The sequence below is a fragment of the Thermobia domestica genome, chromosome 2 (genome assembly GCF_964235325.1).
Source record: "Thermobia domestica chromosome 2, izTheDome1.hap1.1, whole genome shotgun sequence".
Classification (NCBI taxonomy): Eukaryota; Metazoa; Arthropoda; class Insecta; order Zygentoma; family Lepismatidae; genus Thermobia; species Thermobia domestica.
The window spans coordinates 373,098,458-373,119,223 of NC_137455.1; the positions used below are offsets into that span (position 1 = coordinate 373,098,458).

The window sequence follows — 20,766 nt, forward strand, 5'->3', positions numbered from 1 at the left end:
CAGGAAGCGTTTTTCGGTGATTATTCCTCGATGGTACATCGGATTTTTGATTTCGACCTATGTTGTCACTCAGCACGACATACTCTATCAGCGTGCTAAGTTTGGTTGAGATCGCCCAAACGGTCTAGGAGGAGTTCGCGGACAACCAAACGGCTAACCCAAGTATAAGAGCTTCGCTTCGCTCAGCTCAATTAATGAAACTGCGTAAGTCCTTTCTTTAACTAAAAAAATAATAAAAAATATTGCCTGTAACCAGTGAGTAAATTTATAATTCAAGGGGCTCCCACTCCAGAAAAAAGAACAAAGTATTTTTTTTCTTCATTTTAATAGTTGAACTTAATCTTATGGGGAATATTTTAATACATTCTTATCGTAGTTACGAACAATAGTTTGTGTTTCAATACATTATTATCGTAGTTACGAATATGTCGTATTTTAATAGTTCTTATCGTAGTTACGAACAATATGTCGTATTTCAATACATTCTTATCGTAGTTACGAACAATGTGTCGCATTTTAATATATTCTTATCGTACTTACGAACAATGTCTTATTTCAATACATTCTTATCGTAGTTATAAAGTAAGTACTAGAAAGAGCTATCTTTGTAGTCCGTGCCTATTTTAAAATTCATGGTAGCATGTTGAAGGATTTAAAATATCTCTCAGGTCTCGAGTTCTACACGAGATGGATGCCGTTTACATCCCTGACTGGAATTATAACGGCGTTGGAAAGAGTTAACTCCTATTATTAGTAATGATTAGGGTCAATGTTCCGTTAAGGGGGTCCAGTAATTTCTTCCACACGAAATTTGCAATTTCTCCACTTCTTTCCATTGATTTTCGATTACATAATATAACGTTATGTTAGGTTAGGTTAGTTTTGGACCCCCTTAACGGGACATGGACCATGATTAGTGAACAAGATCTAAGTCCTAATTGAATTTAATCATCTTTAGTACAGTTTTTCTTAGAGTTTAAAATTATAGGTAGAGTCATTTTCTGTCTTGAATTTCTAGTTCTAAGTTAAACATAAATTGAAAGTAAATTAAGAACATTCACGTATGTGTAACAAGTCTTGTAATATATGTTTTCTTCTCAAACCGTTTCAGCGATTGATCATGGGTTATGGGGAGGCCCTGGATCGTGTTCACAGCGTCTATGTGAGTGCGATCGAAGGTTTGCGGAATGTCTTCGGAGGTATCCGTGTCCTCGACACAAGGCAGTGTGCACGTCCTCGCCGTGGAGAATGATACAAAATATCTTCATGTTCTGAAGAGTCCGTTCCTAGTCACTACGTCTTTTGGGAAATTTGCCTGCCGTGGAAATTAGTCACACTCAAGTTACCGCTGATGACCAAATCACAATTGGTAACATGAAAGTAATGTTGGTTAGTGCTGCTGAATATATCACAATATCCCAAATATGTGTGAAATTATTTGCTCTCTGTGATTCACAAAAATGTGTGTGTGTTTTATATCTATGTTTTATACTGCCAACATTTTTGTGGTATATAGCATTTGTTTTCTTGCCTCAATTTTTCGTACCTAATACTTGTGAATACATGAAATCAACACCATTTTGTGTGATTAAGAGTGATGTACAGCAATGTAATGTAATACTGTACAGCAAATAGTGTAAGTTCTGCACTTTTAACTGCTGGATGGTCCTGCTGTGTGTCTTCCAAGTGTTATACCAATATCTCTGGCAGACACATTCTGCTTCTGTAATACCACTAATTTCTTACGATCTACTTGTGAATGTGCGTCTGTGTCCTTACGTACGTGAGTTTTACTCTTGGATCTCAGTTGCATACACTTATACAAAAATGAAGAAATAATAATTTTAAATATAAAGTGTCCAAAGTGTCCTCGAGGCTACAAAAAAAATGTATGAGTGGATTTAGTTTTACAGCACAACGAGTGAATGAGTTACAAGAATCTTTTTGAACTTTGCTGTAAAAAAAAAAAAATACACATTTCATTGCATTTTTATTTAGAATAATTTTGTTGCACTTTTGCAGCTCATCCCCTTTCGTAAGTGTCTTAACATGAATGTAAATAGTTGTAAGTAAACAGCCCACTGAAACTCCATATTTTGCCATAGGATTACATTTTTTTTTTTTTTTTTTTAACTTTATGATACAATAGGGAGGCCATTTCCGATTCTTTACCGAAAGATTCGTTATGAACTTTTATAAGCATTCAGAAAGGACCCACACAACCGCCAAAAGAGGCTAAAACTGTATGAATACACATATAAATAAGGGTTATAACATGTGAAAGAAAGAGCTACAATATTATCTCTGAGAAAACTAAACCAGTGCTGTGTTTGTTTTGATTTCTTTTGTCCCTGGTGGAGGTAGTGCCTAGATGTTTGGGTAAGATTTAGTTCCTCTGAAGGGACCTCGCTGGGAAGGTAAGGGAAATTTTGTCGGCTATCAGAAGTATGGGTTGGGAAAAGATATCGCCATCTTCTGCAGTAGTATCAGCAACGTCTATATACTCGTATACATAAAATTTTACAGTGACTTTACCATATTTTATCTCCCATTTGTATGTTTCTGGCACAAGAGTTCATAACGGAGCATTGGGTTAAGACTGGGATGTGGCGAAAGTCTGAAACGCGACCACAATATGGCCATAACGAAACTTTTATATATTTGAATTAAGTATATTAGTTGAGTGTTGCCATATTGTTCGAATTTTGGGATTTGTATATACTAATAAAAATATAAAAGTTTTTGTTTACAAGTTTCACTATTACAGGATTATTTTACTGCCAGCAAACTCCTGAAACTTTCCTGCTTCTGCCATTGGTTAATACAATAAGCCTTTTTTTCTATACACCGTAATTATTGCCTGCACTCTCTTGTATCTTTATTTTAGGAAATGGAACACCTTATGAACACAGTTTTCATGTTGATTTTATACATAATATTTTCACTTATTTGTTATAAAAACTATAAAACAAAGCTGAGACCATGAAGTTAAACACCATTGTAATAAGCATAAACAATTTACTCCTTAAAATTTTGTGTTTGAAGCCTTAGTTTGGAAATCATATTATACGTATCTGAGAAGCACTATTACTTGGGAACGTTCAATAAGATTATTGTTGTAATAATCCTCCAACTAATAATCATAATAAGCATTTATCTTTATTATAATCTACTTTGAAATGGATGGTACCAACCATAAGATGTTAGAAAATGCCAATCAAATAACATTTTCAGTTTATCAGAAGATATGAAAGAAACTACATGTTTTAAGTGAGGAAAACGTGTATTGGAGAGCATATGGCATTTCAATGTTGTTCAATATTTCATAATTTTATTACTTCTTCCCCAAATACTTCATCCACTTTTAGATATATATATTTTCTTTTAGGTTCATTCTTTTTAACAAAAATTTAATCAATCAATCACATTCCTTTCTTCATTGTAAATACAGTCATTCATATCAATACATGTTTATTATCACATTTTATTTTATTTTTAAGCACAGAAAATTAATTATCACAAATAATCATAATTAACAGTATTAATAAAATAAGATTTATACAGATTTTCTCTGAAAATTTACGACAGAGCACACTGCTGAACCAGAAGCAGAAATTATTTTGTTACATTTTGTTTAATAGTTAAGTTCCTACTAGTTAATATAGATTTATCATTTGTTTTTCCTTTCACTTGTAATAAAATAAACTTGATAATATAAAAAAAAAATATCTCGCAGTTGTCAAAATACGCTTGAGTAGTCCCTTTTGAGAGGAATTTTGATCTTGTATTTGCAATAAGCCATTCAGTTTGTTTTTGTTTTAAACTTATTTCATTAAGGTACAGAAAAAGTATTAAAACGGAAATGAAATTTTGGAATTAGACAGTGAATATTATCGCTGGTACTTCTAGCATTTTCCTTAGAATATCATCATTACTATTATTATTATTAAAGCCTAAACTCGAACTTCTATAATTTTTCGAAAAGTTATTCGACATTCGACTCCATTTATTTGACAATAAATATTGATAATATACATTTTTAAAAATATACATAAGTTTTAAATCGCAAAATGAGAGAAACATTTATGAGATGTACTGGTTTCTCACTAAAAACCCAATTTTAAATACTGATCATGTTCGTGTAGGCCTACCAATAAAGTTTTTTTTTTTAAGTGACGCTAAATTTTATCAGTATTAAGGAGAATTATTAACACTGAGTGCTGGGCTCTGAAATGCAGGCTTTCCCAAGAATGCTGGACTTGTTTGCAACCTTTTAAAAAGTATATCTCAAAATCTAGAAAAGCTGAAATAATGCATGCACCGTTTGAAAGTTTACAGCTTGCTCTTTATTCTTATATATAAAATATTCAATTTATTCAATACTATAAGTATGCTGGAAAGTTCAAAACTTACAACATGAAATTCACAATAAATAAAAATTTGACGAAATATATAACATGGTTTTTGAACCCTAGCGGTAACAAGGTATTAATTAGGATCTTCACGCCATCTATTGACGAAATTCTTAACTACGAAGTCCAAGGGATATTACGAAACGTCTAACTCTGTATAGTAAAGGAGCAAAACCATTGAAGTACACGTTGAATCAAATCACGCATAAATACAGAATCTCCAGTCTACAAAAGATCAAATACTCCGTAAAAATATGGAATTAGCACTCAAAGTGTTAATAATTTAATATCTGGCAATGTTTCTCACGCTTCTTTATTCTAACTAGAAAATAATTATGTTCAATTATACTTATTCAAAAAGTGAATACAGGTGTAATTTCCTACGAATTCTGATTTCGTTCTTTCAATTTAAAACTTAACATTTTCGGATATGAAGTAAAACATCAAAACGCATTGTATTCTTTAAAGAAATATGAAATCAGAGTCGTCACTAGGCATTTTGTTCGAGGAGTCTTTCGATCCTTGCAAATAGACTTGAAGCATATATAGATATGTATTAAACGGAACATTACACACACAGAGGATGGACATTATTTTCAGTGCTAAACTCAAAATCAGAACTCATAAGTAATAAGATAAAATATATCTATTCTGATTTATGTAACAATACACATAGCTAACCAAAACTGATTTCCCATTATGATTTATGCTGATAGCTCCCCATTCTGATTTATGTTACACATAGCTCCCCAAACTGAATTCCTAGATACGTTATTGTACATAACTTAAGAGGTAAATCTTCGAGAGACATGTTCTGTGCATAATCAAAAGCAAGTATTACTATTATGAGCATCACGTAACAGTACAGTCAATCATCAGAATTTAAACTAAAATAAAAAATTATGATGTTAAACCAAATACTATTGATAACTAACTATTTCACACAAGTACAAGTCAATCATATCAAGTGGGCTTCCTCAATGATGTACCATCAGAAGATGGAAATTTACCCATATATCCACCATGGCAATATTTAAACAGCCTCAAACCATTGTTCCTTACTAGATTTTACTTACTGCACATCATATTTTTCCTTGCCATATACAACTCCTTACTTTTTTTTCTTAAAGTACATTTTCCTTTTACTTACTGAATTGTATCTTAATATTGCAAGAGACACACGATATACAGGGTATTTCAAAAAGAATGGTACGATTTCGTAAGACTGTGTCTTTTACATGAATAAAAATAGGACCTCGTAACAAAATTTTAAACTACACATTGAAATTCAGATTTTCCTTTGGTGCTAGCTGGAAGTCGCTGGTTCACATGCCTGTCGGTAGGAGTCTTCTTGGTGTACTGCAAGTTAAACTTATCCCATACTTGTGCGAGCATGTCCATTGCCACTGTCGTTGCTATGCGTTGTCGCATTATGTCCATAGTAGTTGGAAGATGAAGCACACAAACTGAGTCTTTCACAATCATACTGGGTACCACAGAGACCTCTACCGACAACCTCGTGAACCAGCAATTTGAAAATTATGCCAAGGAAAAAAATGAATTTCGATGAATATTTTAAAATTTCCTTCAAGGTTCTATCTTCATTCATGTAATCTTATGAAATCGGGTCATTCTTTTTGAAACATCCTGTAGTAATATTGCAACAGACACGTAATACAGCAATACTGAGAGGCACGTAATATGGTAATAGTGTAAGAGACACTTCATATGGTAATATTACAAGGGACACCTAATAATAGCTGGTAACTGTGCAAGTAGCATGTAATTAATCTTCGACACCTTCTTGTTTGTTAGTTCACTATTCTTTTCACATGTCAGGGCGACGCAGCGCGCTGCCCACGTGCTCGTAGTTCAGCCGGTCACTGACAGATGACGCTGGAGTGGCTAAAATGGGCTATTGCCTCATGTGGTTCTTTTCACATGTATTTCTTTGTATTTGCACACAAAATTACAATAAAAAATTAGAATTAAAAAAGTCAAATTAGATTAAAAAGAAAAACGATAGCTCTTATCTCCATTAGTTTCCAGTGCTTATCAGGATAAACGCAAAATAATTAGAAAACAAAAAAATGTATGATGGAGTATTATAAGAACACATCGAAATAAATATTTAAAACTTATGACTATAATGAAATTTCACTAAACTAGTCTATGACGTTGTGGGTACTCAATAGATTTTCCTAAACTTTTTAGTAAAATTAATTTTGCTACACTTAAATCTATAAGCTGCCAAGTTCTCCACACAAAATTAAGGTAGTCATATATGTTGGTTATGATATATTTCGTGCACCACTACAATGTTTACCTTCAGAATACGAAGAGTAATATAAACATCAATAAACAATTATAAAATAGTTATAATCACAGGAACAATTTAAGGAAAACAGTTTTCTTGAAAACCTTTACCATAATTTCAATTAAAATGTCGCGTTCGCAACGCTCTGACAGACAGATGTTTATTATTTGTATAATAAGTTTTTATAAAACATCCATTTTCAATTGTCTTTCTTTGATTACACACCACTTTGTTATCCCTGATGGTGAGCATTGAAATATATCTCGAAATCTCAGTTTGACACAGTTTGGTTAATTGGTTTTCCCGCACAAAATGTTATAGCGTCGAGTAAAGTAAATTTATGAAGTTCTATAATTTTGCACATGTTAAACCACTGACATGACATGGGTTTTCTTTTTTGCTTACGTCACTTATTGCACCTACTGCTTGTCGTTTAATAATTGGAGATATATATTAGCATAAACTGGGTTTGTACTTCACTTGTGTTAATAATAGAATTATAACTCAAATTTTCAAGAGTATTTCTAAAATGACTTTATATATACAGGATGCCCCAAAAGTCACTGTACAGTGCACTCATGCCTTACTGTAAAGAATGTGTCATGGAATATAAAATTCAATAAATGTCCATGTATCGTGATATGAAAGAAATGCGATATTAAGATGATATTGGAAATGTTGATCATCGACTTGCAAGCAGGTCTGGGAATAATGCTGTATGCTCCTGAAGATATTGAGAATTCCCGGGCTGAGTGCTGCATTGTAATGGAGATTGCATGTTGCAAATTATCAAGCGTCTTCGGATTGTGCTCCTAAAAGCATTCCTTGAAATAACCCATAGGCAAAAATTTGGTGGAGTGAGATCAGTGAACCGTGTAGGCTAGATGCCACAAGAGAGAATGCAATCCATAAAGCATTCTCGAGTAATGCCATGGATGCCTGGGCTGTGCGTGTTGTGTCGCTGTACTGCTGGAATCAGGCATTTTAAATTTCTGTCTCAGTGATATGCCCAATGAACGGCCGCGCCAATAAAGTTCCGCACTTAGGGTGTGAAAAAATTCGGCCCTAAAATTTATTGTGGATTTTGACGCACCACACTTTCATGGAGTGGATGCGAATTGTGAGTACTCCACAACTTTGTGCTCTGGCTTTAATATAGCCAAAGAGATGGAACCATGTCTTATCTGTAAAAAAAAAAAGTCACATTCAAAATACTCTCACCTAACTGTGACAATAAAGTTTTGAAATAAATGGCAATATTGCATACACGATTCATAGTATCTTTCACGCAATTTCTGAATAACTGACACCTTTCAGAAAATCGTATGCAATGTAAACTTTGGAGCACTGGCCTGTTGTGGCGAATGTCAAACACAAATTTGGAGTGATTCTGCTACTAATCGCACTGCCGATCGGTATGATGATCCCAAGTGCACAGAGATTTTTGGAGCACACTGTGTATATATACTGATTTGCTCGAATATGTTACTGTCCATTAAAATATTCAAAATATACATATCGGTTGATGGGAAGTCAACAGCAAGAATGTTCTGTCAATATGGTTTACATTTATTTGTGTGTCTCCACTATCTGGATGCTTATTGCGTTATTTGATGCAGGTGAGCTCTGGTTTCATTTTCGATGGAAGTGTTTCAATTAACTTATGAAATGTTATATTAAAGGAAATAAATACATGCTTGTATTTACTTTTAGAATAATTATAAAAAGTCAGGCTCGTATTTATATATTGTGCGCCCCTGTGGCCTAAATAATTTGTCTTCCCCGCACAAACATATGTCTCAAACAAGGAAACAATAATACAATAAGCTGTCTGTTTGTAGCGCTTTTCTACTCCACGACCATAATAGAAACATGAAATTTTAATATGTTTCAAAATTCTCAGAGAAATGATCTAAATTTCCTGTTCCACGTCGCTAGGTCACACCTGAGCTGAGATATGGGGATGCAAAGTCCTCATAAGAATAACATGGGGGCATTTTAAAAATAATCGAAAATGACAGCTATTAGTATTGACTTCATAGTTTTCGAGGTCGCTGATTTTTAACGGAATCAGTTTTCATGATGTTCAAGTTCATCCTCATCCTTGGGGTGGGGGGTGGGAGAGGATGACTTTTTAAAAATAATCAGATAAGCTAGCTAATTAGTAACTAATATACTTAGAGCGAATTAAATACATTAATATATTTTCTCGTGCTTGCGCGGGACTCTGCGGGTTGCTAGTTTTAAATATTATATTTTGAATCTTAAAAAAATCCAAAATTTTGCGCGCCCTAATTTCTGCCGCCCTGTTTCCAGCACAGAATAGCACTTATCTAAATACAGGCCTGTAAACAGTATGCTAATAACCGGAACATGAGAAAGAAATTCTTGCTTGTAAATGTAGTATATACCTTCAAAATTGATATCAGGACTTGGAATTTGTAGTCGAAGCACTAATTTTTAGAATCCAAACTTCAACACGCAAACAAGTGCTATAAATACAAGGCTTCAGGGAGCCCCACAAATGTATTGAATGTATTAATAGAAAAGGTGTTTCGATAAGGAAGTTTTATACATGCTATCGGAGGAAAACAATAGTAGTAAATAATTAGAGAGAGAATGCCTTCACGTTTAAACTTGAGGCTGGTCCATTTTTAAAAACATTTTATCCAAAGCCGTATATAGTGAAGTTTGGCCGATAGACACGTTATAAGTAACACTTAAATTGGGAGAAATAATTGTATTGAAATCGCAAAAGAGAATAAAGAGCCATCATATTCATTATTTTAGTTTACAAACCATCGAATTTTCATATGCACATACAGTATCTGATTTCCTTTTGATGTTGGAAACCAGGTATTATTTTTGTATGTAACGGGCAACAACGTAAACACTGATTACAATCGAAGCTCACTTAGATCGCAGAAAGAAAGAAAAAATCTGGGCAAACATAGTTAATATAACTGCACATACGATAGTGAACACTAAAGGCTTAAATATTGCTATGTCCTGAGGACAATTAATTTTTGACTGTAAGTAAAACTATTGATGTATTTTCTATCTGGAATTTTCAACATCTAAACTCAATATGGACTCTGTTCTTATTCTATGGTTTTGTATTTTCGTATTGCTGATCAAACTTCAGATATTTAGCAGTTATTGATAAGGTAAAGTTATATCTTACAATAATGTGCTTCTTTTTAATGATTTAATATAAAAGATGTGTGTATTGTTATTAATAGAAAGAAATAGAGTATTTTTATATCAATTTACATACGAGGGTCACTCAAAAAGTTAATTGCACTGCTTAACAAAATAAAACAGGATAGAAATTTTACAATAACTTTATTTGTATCGTAAAACTCCATTCACAATCTACTTTTCAACGTAATTACCTCCGTTATTCAAACATTTGTCGAGGCGTGGTACAAGTTTGTCTATGCCTTCTGCAAAGAAATACTGTCCAATGCCCGATAACCATTCTTGGACTGCAGCTTTCACCTTCTCATCCGAGTGGTATCGACACTTTGAAAGTTCGTCTTTCATGGGATCAAACACATGGAAGTCACACTGTGAAAGGCCTGGGCTATAAGGAGGGTGATCCCACACTTCCCACCTAAACTTTGTCAGAAGTTCACACGTTTGTTATCAATATCTGTACATCCGTTCTCAAACATGTTGCACCAATTCGCGATAGCTTGGCGTGACATTGTATTTTCACCATAGACTTCATGCAACTGCCGATAAATTTCAGTGCAGTTATACCTTTTCGCCCACAAAAAGCGAATCACTGCACACATTTCCAATTTGGACGCCACTTACAGCTGTCGAGACATGTTCACGACTGATTATCAGAACATCTTAACTTCCCTAATGAAAGCCGCTACGTCACACGATACACCTACATGTCTGTAGTGTTGCCACACAGTTTCATCAAAATAGCCTTTGACCGAAAATATTTACGAAGGAGTACAACTAACTTTCTGACTGACCCACGTATTTTTGTTGATGATTACCATAACCATACAATAAGGACCATAAGATTATACATTGCTTATGTAATATGAAATTTGTGTGATAGATGCAAATTTCTTGTCCTGTATACGTATGTATTGTAAATGTTAGAGTACAGGATGAACTTAGCGTTATTAAAACGGAAGAGAGAGGAGGAAGATCACTGAAAAGATATCTATAATACTAGCTTTGATAATTTTCAATCATTAAGTGATAATTAACGAACGCTACGAACGTTTCTACCATCAAAAGCACTGCTATGTGTGATACAGGAATAAAGGTATCATTTTGGATATGTTACTATGCTTCAGTTTTTTAAGACGTTGAATTAAAAAAACGGGTTCCTTTCTTACTACAAACATTGATTTAATTGGCCCAAATGTAATGTATGGTTACAACAAAGGTTCAGTTTATTCATGTGAAACGATAGAAATTATTTCTATTTATCCATCTCACCAGCAGGGCCGTGCCGTGGGGAGGCGAGCGGGGCGACCGCAGAAGTAAGGGGTGCGAAAAATTCGGGAGAAAAAAGGAAAAAAGATAGGAAAAATTGCTTGGAATATATGTATGGGGGCACCGTCGTATACTCTCGCCCCGGGCGCTGATTTTCCACGGCACGGCCCTGCTCACCTGTCCATATCGCCATTCAGAACATACTCTGATCTACACTGCTCTAAAAAAAATAGCGTGCAAGAGCAGAATTCTCCAACAATTTTAGTTTATATGAGGACAGTTTTCATGAAATTTGTTGTTAAGTGTACAAGGCCAATAAAACTTGTAAAAAAAATAATAAAATATTAATCTAGTCTTAACGGTTTTATATTTTCATTGTAAAAAATAAATGTAGCATAGTTATTTCGTAGCAAATTAAACCAAATAATGAGTTTATATTTTTTTCTATGTTGTATGTAGTTTGTATAATACAATTTTATAAGTACTTTAGTTACAATTTCATTTATACATCAATAAACATATTTTTCTACTGTTGACAACTTTGTTTAATTTTGTATAATTCATATATTTCTTCCTTTTATCTCTTCTAGTTTAGAAATATCAAATTAATATTTTGAAAAGTTGAAACTTCAATTTACCGCCTCCGCAAAATTACTTCCCACGATTTCTTGTATTAAAAAAAAAAAAAAAAAAAAAAGTCTTCTCGTCATTTCTCAAGACTTCGAATGAGCAACTCTACTTCTTGTGTTCGTTAAAATAAAAGAAAAAAGCTCAAAAGCTGACCCATGAATAAATAACACAGCAAACACGAGTGGCTAACTTGCAAATAACTATTATGTCTCCACCAATTATTTCCAACTGGGTGCTCTGCGACGTAGTCGTCGTTTGCTGCTCTTCTTCTGAGTAAATCACATGGATAGAATAAGGAGCAGGTAGAAAAAATTAGCTGATAAAAACTGCATGAAGCCGTGGTGATACGTCAGAAAAGAACACTGATAGCATTATCAATGGTTTTGCAGACATACAAGGTATGATCAAAAACTACGGTGACCGTAGTTCCACAGTGTCATCTATCGATGTTGTATCAATTTCAACTAAGTCCTATATTCTAAACCTTTGGTACAGTCAGTGTCGAGTTTGAACGAGTTGTGACATGTTAGTTGGCTTCCAGAGGCAGAAGAGTAAGGACGTGTTAAGAGTCTCTGTCGTGCACCAAAATTGAGTTTGTTTTAAGCTGCAAAAATGTGTCAAAGAAGCTCCGAAAAGTCAAAAACAGTGTATGGAGACGAAGTGGTGTCATTGAAGACTGTTTACAAATGGTATGAGCGATTTAAAAACGGCAACGATTCGGATTAAAACAAGCAACAATCGAGACGTCAAAAACAGAGGAAAATGTGCAAAAAAAGCACAAATGATTTGTTCCAATAGGTGAATGACTATTTGAGAGCTTTCCGAAGAACTAAACATCTTGCATGAGTCCGTGAAAAGTAATAATATTAACCGACGATTAAGTGGCGAATGGCTTCCTTCTTCATCAGGAAAACGCACGGTGCCACACCTTGCTTTTAATCCGCAAGCTTTTGGCTGAAAAAGTATTCCTGTCTGTCCACATTCGCTATGCACTCGATATAGCACTATGCGACATTTGGCTCTTCCCAAAAACAGGCCTTCCAGCAGGCGATTGAAAAAATATAGGACAGTTTGGTTTATTAAATAGGGCAGTTTGGTTTATACAATAGAATATTATGCTCTGAAGCACAGAAAAGGCGCCACCCTTCACTCCAATGGGCAACCTGAAGCAAGATTTAGATTAATACAGAATAAGAGTATATATATATATATATAACATTTTACTTTACAAACTTAGTAGACCTGCTATATTGCATTGGGAAAAAGAGACTAACTGAAATAAATGACTTGATATACTAACTGGTTCATATTAGCTTTGCTATCTAAATACAGGGTGTCTACTAAAATTCCACAATGAAATTTCGTGACTTTTTTGTGACCTTTTCTTTACCAAATCATAAAATTTCCTAACACTATCAAGAGCGAATTTGGGTGCGAATTAGGCCGAATTTTCATCCATGCGATAGAAACGTACTTTGCTTGCGATTTGGTAGCGTCTAAAGCCGACTATAGACATTTTTGGTGTTGAATTTTGATATTTTATAGAGAAAATTTTCCAATCTGTACTTACATTTGCACAGTTAAAAAAAAAAAAAAAAAATCGTGACCCAAAAGCTAAATTTCGTGACTTTTGTGACAGTTTTCTGATTTAGTGACATTCGTGACCGATAGATACCCTGAAATAGCTTGATCTAAAAAGAACAAATCACTGAACAAAGCAAAGTTTATTATATAAAAAAATAATAACTGTGTAATGAAATATTTGAATCTAATTAAATATTGAATTATTTGATCAACGTATTTCCGTCTAAAATAAATAATGTAACAGCATTTTATTCTTCATAGCCCTGCGAATTATATATACATTTCAACAATTGTTATACAACATAAATTTCAGGACGATTCCATTTCATAAATAATTTCCAGGATTTTCACAATTTTTCTGTTTTTCATGACTTTCAGGACGTTTCCACGAAACACTTTTATTTCCAGGTTTTCCAGGACGCGTAGGAACTCTGCATATTATGTACAGCAATATTGGAAGACGTTGGAATATGTTGGTGAATACCAACATACCTCAATGCCTAGCCTACACTGCTGAAAGACAATGCTAACACAGCTTGCGTTATAAGAGACTGGAGCATGGTAAGGTTCCACAGCTAAGATTCATTGGGGAAGAATACACCCTCCATTCCAAAAGAAACCGAACTTTTGAAAACAAATAGTACCACTAGTGCCATCTGTTGTAATATTTTACCGGTAGGTGGCATAGTCCCTCATTGACAACTGGTATAAATGTCATGACATTTGGATGCACGGCAACAAAGTTATTGCGTTTCAACTGTCAGTGTGTTGTGTACATCGGTCGGAAAATGAGTTTCAAACAACGAGCTGCAATTGAGTTTTGTGTTAAACTGGGTAAAACTTTTAGTGAAACGCACCAAATGCTACAAACTGCATATGGTGATGAGTGTCTATCCCGTACGCAAGTTTACGAGTGGTTCAGGCGATTCAAATCGGGTAGAGAGACGCTGGATGATGACGAAAGATCAGGCCGTCCCAGAACCGGATTATCGGAAGAAAACATCGAAAAAGTGCGTGAATTCATCAAACATAACAAAAAATCGTCGGTGAAAGTTATTGAAATGGAATTAGGCATTCCTCAAACAACCGCATACCGCATTTTGACCGAAGTTTTGGGCCTTAAGAAGGTTAATTCGCGGTTTGTACCACACAAACTCACCGAAGACCAAAAAGTTGATCGAATTGCGCATTGCAAAGACATCGTTAAAAGTGCTCGGCAGGATCGAAACTTCTTGAAATCGATTGTAACTGGTGACGAGACGTGGTGTTTTGAATATGAGCCCGAAACAAAGCGGCAAAGTGCTGAATGGAGAGCGCCGGATGAAGGAACACCCCAAAAAAAGTCGCTTGGAGAAGTCAAAAGTTAATGTGATGCTGATTTGTTTTTACGATTCAAAAGGAATTATCCACAAAGAATTTGTTCAGCCCGACCAGACAGTCACTGGGGAGTTTTACTTAGGCGTCATGAAGCGTTTGCTGGCAAGAATTCGTCGTATTCGGCCCGAATATCGCGAAATCGGCAGTTGGACTCTTTTGGACGATAATGCACCATTACATCGTTCGCGACTTGTAACTGAATTTTTGGTCAAAAATCACATTATTCGGTTGCATCATCCGCCCTATTCACCAGATCTCGCTCCGTGCGATTTCTATCTGTTCCCGAAACTGCATTTGGCGATGAAAGGAAAGTGGCACGCATCGATTGATGCCATTGAGAAGGCGACGACCGCCATCCTAAAGACCATTCCAATAAAGGACATGGAGAAGTCGTTTGACAACTTGTTGGAGCGTGCAAATATGTGTATCGATGCAGAAGGGGAATACATTGATTAATAAAAATGATTTGTTCCAAAATGTACATTGCTTTTTTGTTTTTTTTAAAACGTTCGGTTTCTTTTGGAATGGAGGGTGTAAGTACATAGGAAACACACACACACACACACACACACAAAAAAAAAGTGGAAATAGGAGGATAAGAAAGAGCAAATTAAAAAAAAAATAATAGTGAGGATTAGTAACTAGTCCCTTAAAAAAAATGTTATGACTTATTTAGCATATTGCTAATATGTAGCAATATAAATCATCACTGGAACTGTCCTTGGCTTGTATTTTTAATAATTCAATCACTGAAAAATATAGGAAATATAGGACAAGATTAAAATATAGGACAAATATACACAAATTTCCAAAATATAGGAAAATAGGACAGCTGGGAGCCCTGTAAAAAATAAAACCGTGCTTAAAGGAAAACGTTTTAACACCATTCCTGACATTAAAAGGGTCACGACAGAGCAGCTGAACGCCCTTCCAAAAGAAGCCTTTCAGAAATACTTCCAGTCATGGGATGGTTGAAAAACGTTGGGATAAATGCATTGCTAGCCAGGGACAGTTCTTTGATGGAGATTAAATCAAATTTCATGTAAGATTATTACTTCCATTCTAATAAAATTATTCACTGTATTTTTTGATAACATCTCGTAACGTTTGAGAGATGATTTCTGACAGCAAGATAAGACAAATAGTATAGATCAGCCAGAATGTAGAAATGCTTCCTTTCAGTGCTATGACTAGCCGGAAAATCATTAAAAAACTGTAGCTCGAAGAAAATGTCAGATCAAAGTCCGAGATAATGAAATGTCTAGTTCTAAGTCCCACACTTAGGCCTTTAGGCTAAAGGAGACAGGTGAGTAACGACAATGAGTGACTACGTAGGAATTTGGTAAAATGAGAATGTGCGAGGAAACTGGAGAACCCCGAGAAAACCTACACATGTTGTCCACCATAAACTTATATTGTCTGGGATAAAACCAGGGCTTCCTCGCAATTTAGTTCTCAATTTTCTCTTTACCTTACAAAGTATAAAAGAAGTGCGCGTTTCTCCCATCGTCCATGACGAACCCTTATATCTCTTGACATATCATTCCATAAAAAATATAATTATTTTAAAAATTACTCAGTGGTATTGACTTCGAATACTGCACAATATAGGATTACGATTAGGATTTTAGATTTCTGGGCTTTCGGCATATAAGGCCATTTAGCCCGTCACGTTTGAAGGATGACGTCCCTCGGCGAGCACATTATCCGGTGAAAGAGAAGTAAGGAAGCGGCCTGGGATCTATATATTAGGTACCATCCCGGCATTTGCCTGATGTGATTGAGGAAAACCCAAGAAACCCTCATTCAGGATGGCTGGCTTGAAAAAGCTTTTTACACTTTCTCGACCGAGTGCCCCCACCGGGAATCGAACCCGGGATCGCTCGCACCGAAGGCACGGCACAATATAATCTTCATTATTAGTTTCCTTCTTAAATTACTTTTTGTACAAACTTTCAGTTTCTAACGGTTTCAACTGGCCATTTGTTCCCTCGACAGTTCTAAAATGTTGATAAAATTTTTGTATCATAACTTAACTTTTCTTATGGGCTCAATTGCTGTATAACCACGAAACATGGAACTCAAAAACCTTCTTCCCTAACATAATGGCTACCGTGTGTGCCTTTAGTGTATATAGTCCTGGATTCGATTCCCGGTGGAAAAATATTTACACAATCATTTACTTTCATTAATCATCCGCCTCCTTCAGCCAAAAAAAGCATAAATCATTGGACGTTAAACTAAAATACTTAATTTCACTTTTTTCCATAAAACTAAACGAAATAAATAGTAATAAATCAGCCGATTCTTTTACCTTGGCAGCTCTGGTAAAAATCGGCAGGGGTAAGTAGCAATAATACAAAAAAAAAAAAAAAAAAAAACGCATACTGAAAATGGAAATAATGTACTCCGTGAATATCATTAGAAAGGCAACATGAGTAGTAAAATGAAATGAAATCTTTGAGTTTTACGTCCCACGGTTATGCCGGTTAGGCTAAAGGAGACGGTGATTATGAGTAATGAATGAAATGGTGGAATGAAGAAAGTGGGAGGAAACGGGAGAACCCCGAAAAAACCCACGCACACGGTGTTTGTCCACCACAAAGTTCACTTGGCGGGTGCTGGGATCGAACCCGGGACCCCAAGCACCAGAGGTGAACGCTCCAGCACTGAGCCACCGCGGCCCCACAACATGAGTAGTATTAGTATAATATAGCTGAACCGAAGGGGCTATTTTATGTTAATAGGGTGAAAATTTCTGAATACTCACTGCTGCTTTGAGAAGTATAAAGGGTAAAGAGTGTATTTTTTTAAAAGTATGCATGGTTATGGCCCTTCGGTTTATTATGATTGGACACTATCTCAAATGCTGGCCATCTCTGACATACAAGAAAGAAATTAATTCATCCGTAAAATAATTGCAAAAAAGAAAACTAGAAGTATTGTAACAAGGTCATGTTTATTACATAAAATTATGTACGAGTCAACAATATCCACAACAAAAATATAAATGATACAATGTAATGAGTGATATGTACAAAAATTACCTTATCCATCTTTTTGAAAAAAATCAGTATGTAGAAAAGAATCCACACATTACACATTGAAGAGAGAATATACAAAGTTACATACACAACGCAGTGGAGAATCATTTGCTACATGACATTCACACCTCCCATTATATTCACCTGACGATTCTTGTATCTCTTCGATATATCTTGCTCGATCTGAAAAGCAGAAAACGATAATTATTTAACGAAAAAGGAAGGAAAATTAAACTTAAAAAAAAAAAAAAAAAATACACACCATACATATACATCATCATCATCATCATCATTATCATGGGTATTCTGCAATTATTGGCAGGTCACTTGCCGCAACTGAGAAGCTTCCATGCTCCACGGTTTGCCACTAACGTCTTCATCTTCACATACAGGGTGTTACAAAAATTTGGGAACAGATTTCTCACATCAAAATAAGGCAAAAAATCATCTTGCATATTGCTGAATTCCGCGTCGTGTAAGAGTGACAGGGGGTGCCAACTTGGAATCGAAACTACAATCGTAACAATTGGAACGAAACAGAAAGATATGCACATTCTTCGGGAGGTGATTCGCAACATTAAAAGAAGACAAAAAGTCCTCTTGTATGGTGCAATGATGTGCACATCTTTGCACATCCATATTGTGACACATTTTTCTAATACCTTGATACTTTCTTGTAACTTTTAAACTAATGAAAAAATAAAAAAAAAAAAAACTGAAACTTAGTATCATGCAAATATCAACAGGGAGAAACACTATTTGGCATACTATTTAATACCACAGGTTAACAGTGTTGCCAACCCAACAAAGTTGTACTTTTTAAAATCGCACTAGGTCAGATTATTACATATTTCAAGTCTATGTTAAACGAAAGCTTCCAGTGTTATATTTACCATTCAGTGTTGCAAACTAACGACGCTACAGAACCACAAATATACATAAATTTTGGTGGCCTTTACAGCAGTAATAACGCAAATGAGACAAATGGGACAGTACACATTCAAAGTACCTTTGTGTCAAATACTATGGACATGATTGACGGATTTCAAAGAAATACAAACTTGAAGTTACAATGGACTAAAAATTTGACTTTTTTCCAAAACATCTATTTCAGAAACTGCTTAGAGAAGTACTTCATCCAACTGCACAGATGGTTCTCAATCGATCATCACAATGCCGTTTAAAGCAATTTGATATCTGAAACCATTCGAGATGTAAAAATTGTTGAAGTTTGCAACACTGTTTAAAATTTAGTAATTCCGAGAACTCACTGTAATTACATCTATCAAAAACTATTGTTCAATTTTATACTCTCTCATCCTGTAACGGTTTGCGTCAATGCAACGCAAAATTTGTGGTTTACTTAGCGATAATCCGTATAGCAATTATGACACTTCGCATATTTTTGCTGTGCGTTGCTTTACGCAGAATTTTGCGAGGACTCGTACAGAATAGGCTAGATAGAAACAAAGTAAATAAAAAATTCGCCATTTTAAGCAATATATGAAATTTTGCCGTTTTTTAATATATATATCTCCCAAATGGTTTGAAATTTCAAATTGCTGTAAACGAAAATTATGATCTTCATGTCTACTGGAAACAATTGAATGTGATACTCATCCAGACAGTTTTTAGAATTAAAGTCATTTGAAGAAAGAAAGAAAAAAAAAGTAAAATTTTTAGTTCCTTGTAACTTTGCTTTTGCTTGTTCGAAATACGTCATATGATGACCGTACAATTCCACAGTAAGGTACTTTAGATGTGTATTACCCCGTTCGTGTCACTTGCGTTATATTACTGTTGTAGAACTCTTCATAATATTTTAAGTTTGTGATACTATAAGTCTTCAGTTTCAACACCGCAAAACAAGTATGGTTTGGTATGTTTTCGCTTTACATGTTAATTTTAAATATGCAATAATCTGACGTTGTGCCATTAGAAAAATTACAACTTAATGTTGGTCGCAACACTGTTAACCTTGTATTATCACAGAGTACAATAAACAATGTCCCTCTACTGATTATATAGTACAAAATGTCAGCGCTTTCTGTCCATTAGCTAGAAGTTACTGAGGCGTATCAAGATAAATGATCTATCCTGTATATATAAGGTGTTCTAAAACTGATGCTTATCTCAGCGGGTAGTAATACTAAGAGATGAAAAGCAAACGAAAACATCTTATAAACTTTACTCCTTGGGACCTTGTTTCGTCAGTGGACTCGGTAAAGACATGACGATGTGGGAAGGCTGCACAGCACATGACAAGATAAATGAATAACAGAAAGCTGTCATTATTGATGGGATATATACGAGGAGAGTTCAGAAAGTTGGTTGGCAAAAATACATTTTTGATTTGGAAATCCGAAACACTAATCCCTTTTAAAGTAATTTCCTTGGTAATGAACACACTTCCCCCAGCGCTCCCGCCATTGTTGGACACACTTCTGGATCGCAGTTTTGGAATAGTGAGCAACCATGCCGTCGCATTCCGCATAACCTCTTCTCTTGACTCAAAACCGGGTCCCTTTTAGTGGCATTTTCAGCTTGTGAAATAACCAAAAGTTACAAGGAGCCATGTCGGGTGAGTAGGGAGCCTGACGACACACACGAATGTTGTGTTTAGCGATGAAAGCCTGAATCAAATTTTGCGGGCACTTTCCTCATGCCCAAATTCACGTTCAAAATTGAATGTATCGATCCGATTAAATGGATTTCGCTTGGGTATCGCCAAGCTTTTAGCAAAATTTGATGCAATATCGCTGATCAAGTTTTTCTGTCATTTTACAAAAAACTGAAATCCGACGATCCCTCACCACACGTCTTCACTCGTTGACCGACTGGCAGCGACTGACGTTTCCTGCAGACAGGAAAAAAATCACAACTGCGCGTGAGTGTCCCCTCTACATCTACAATGAAGAAAGTTTCCCGCGCTTCG

The 20,766-nt window shown here is 35.2% G+C and overlaps 2 protein-coding genes across 3 annotated transcripts in view; one reads left to right on the forward strand and one right to left on the reverse strand.

Moving 5' to 3' along the window:
• Positions 1-2,722, forward strand: part of LOC145678843 (uncharacterized) — a 328,525-nt gene extending 325,803 nt beyond the window's left edge. Inside the window, exon 4 of the mRNA XM_081749401.1 lies at positions 1,112-2,722. Coding sequence (XP_081605527.1) covers positions 1,112-1,275 — 164 coding nt within the window. The 3' untranslated portion in view covers positions 1,276-2,722. The remainder of the gene's footprint in view (positions 1-1,111) is intronic.
• Positions 2,723-17,727: 15,005 nt separating this feature from the next.
• LOC145678844 (CDK5 regulatory subunit-associated protein 3) overlaps positions 17,728-20,766 on the reverse strand; it is a 52,495-nt gene continuing 49,456 nt past the window's right edge. For both annotated transcript variants that reach the window (XM_081749402.1, XM_081749403.1), the window contains one exon: positions 17,728-18,014. In XM_081749402.1, the coding sequence (XP_081605528.1) occupies positions 17,943-18,014 (72 nt within the window). In that variant the 3' untranslated portion in view covers positions 17,728-17,942. The remainder of the gene's footprint in view (positions 18,015-20,766) is intronic.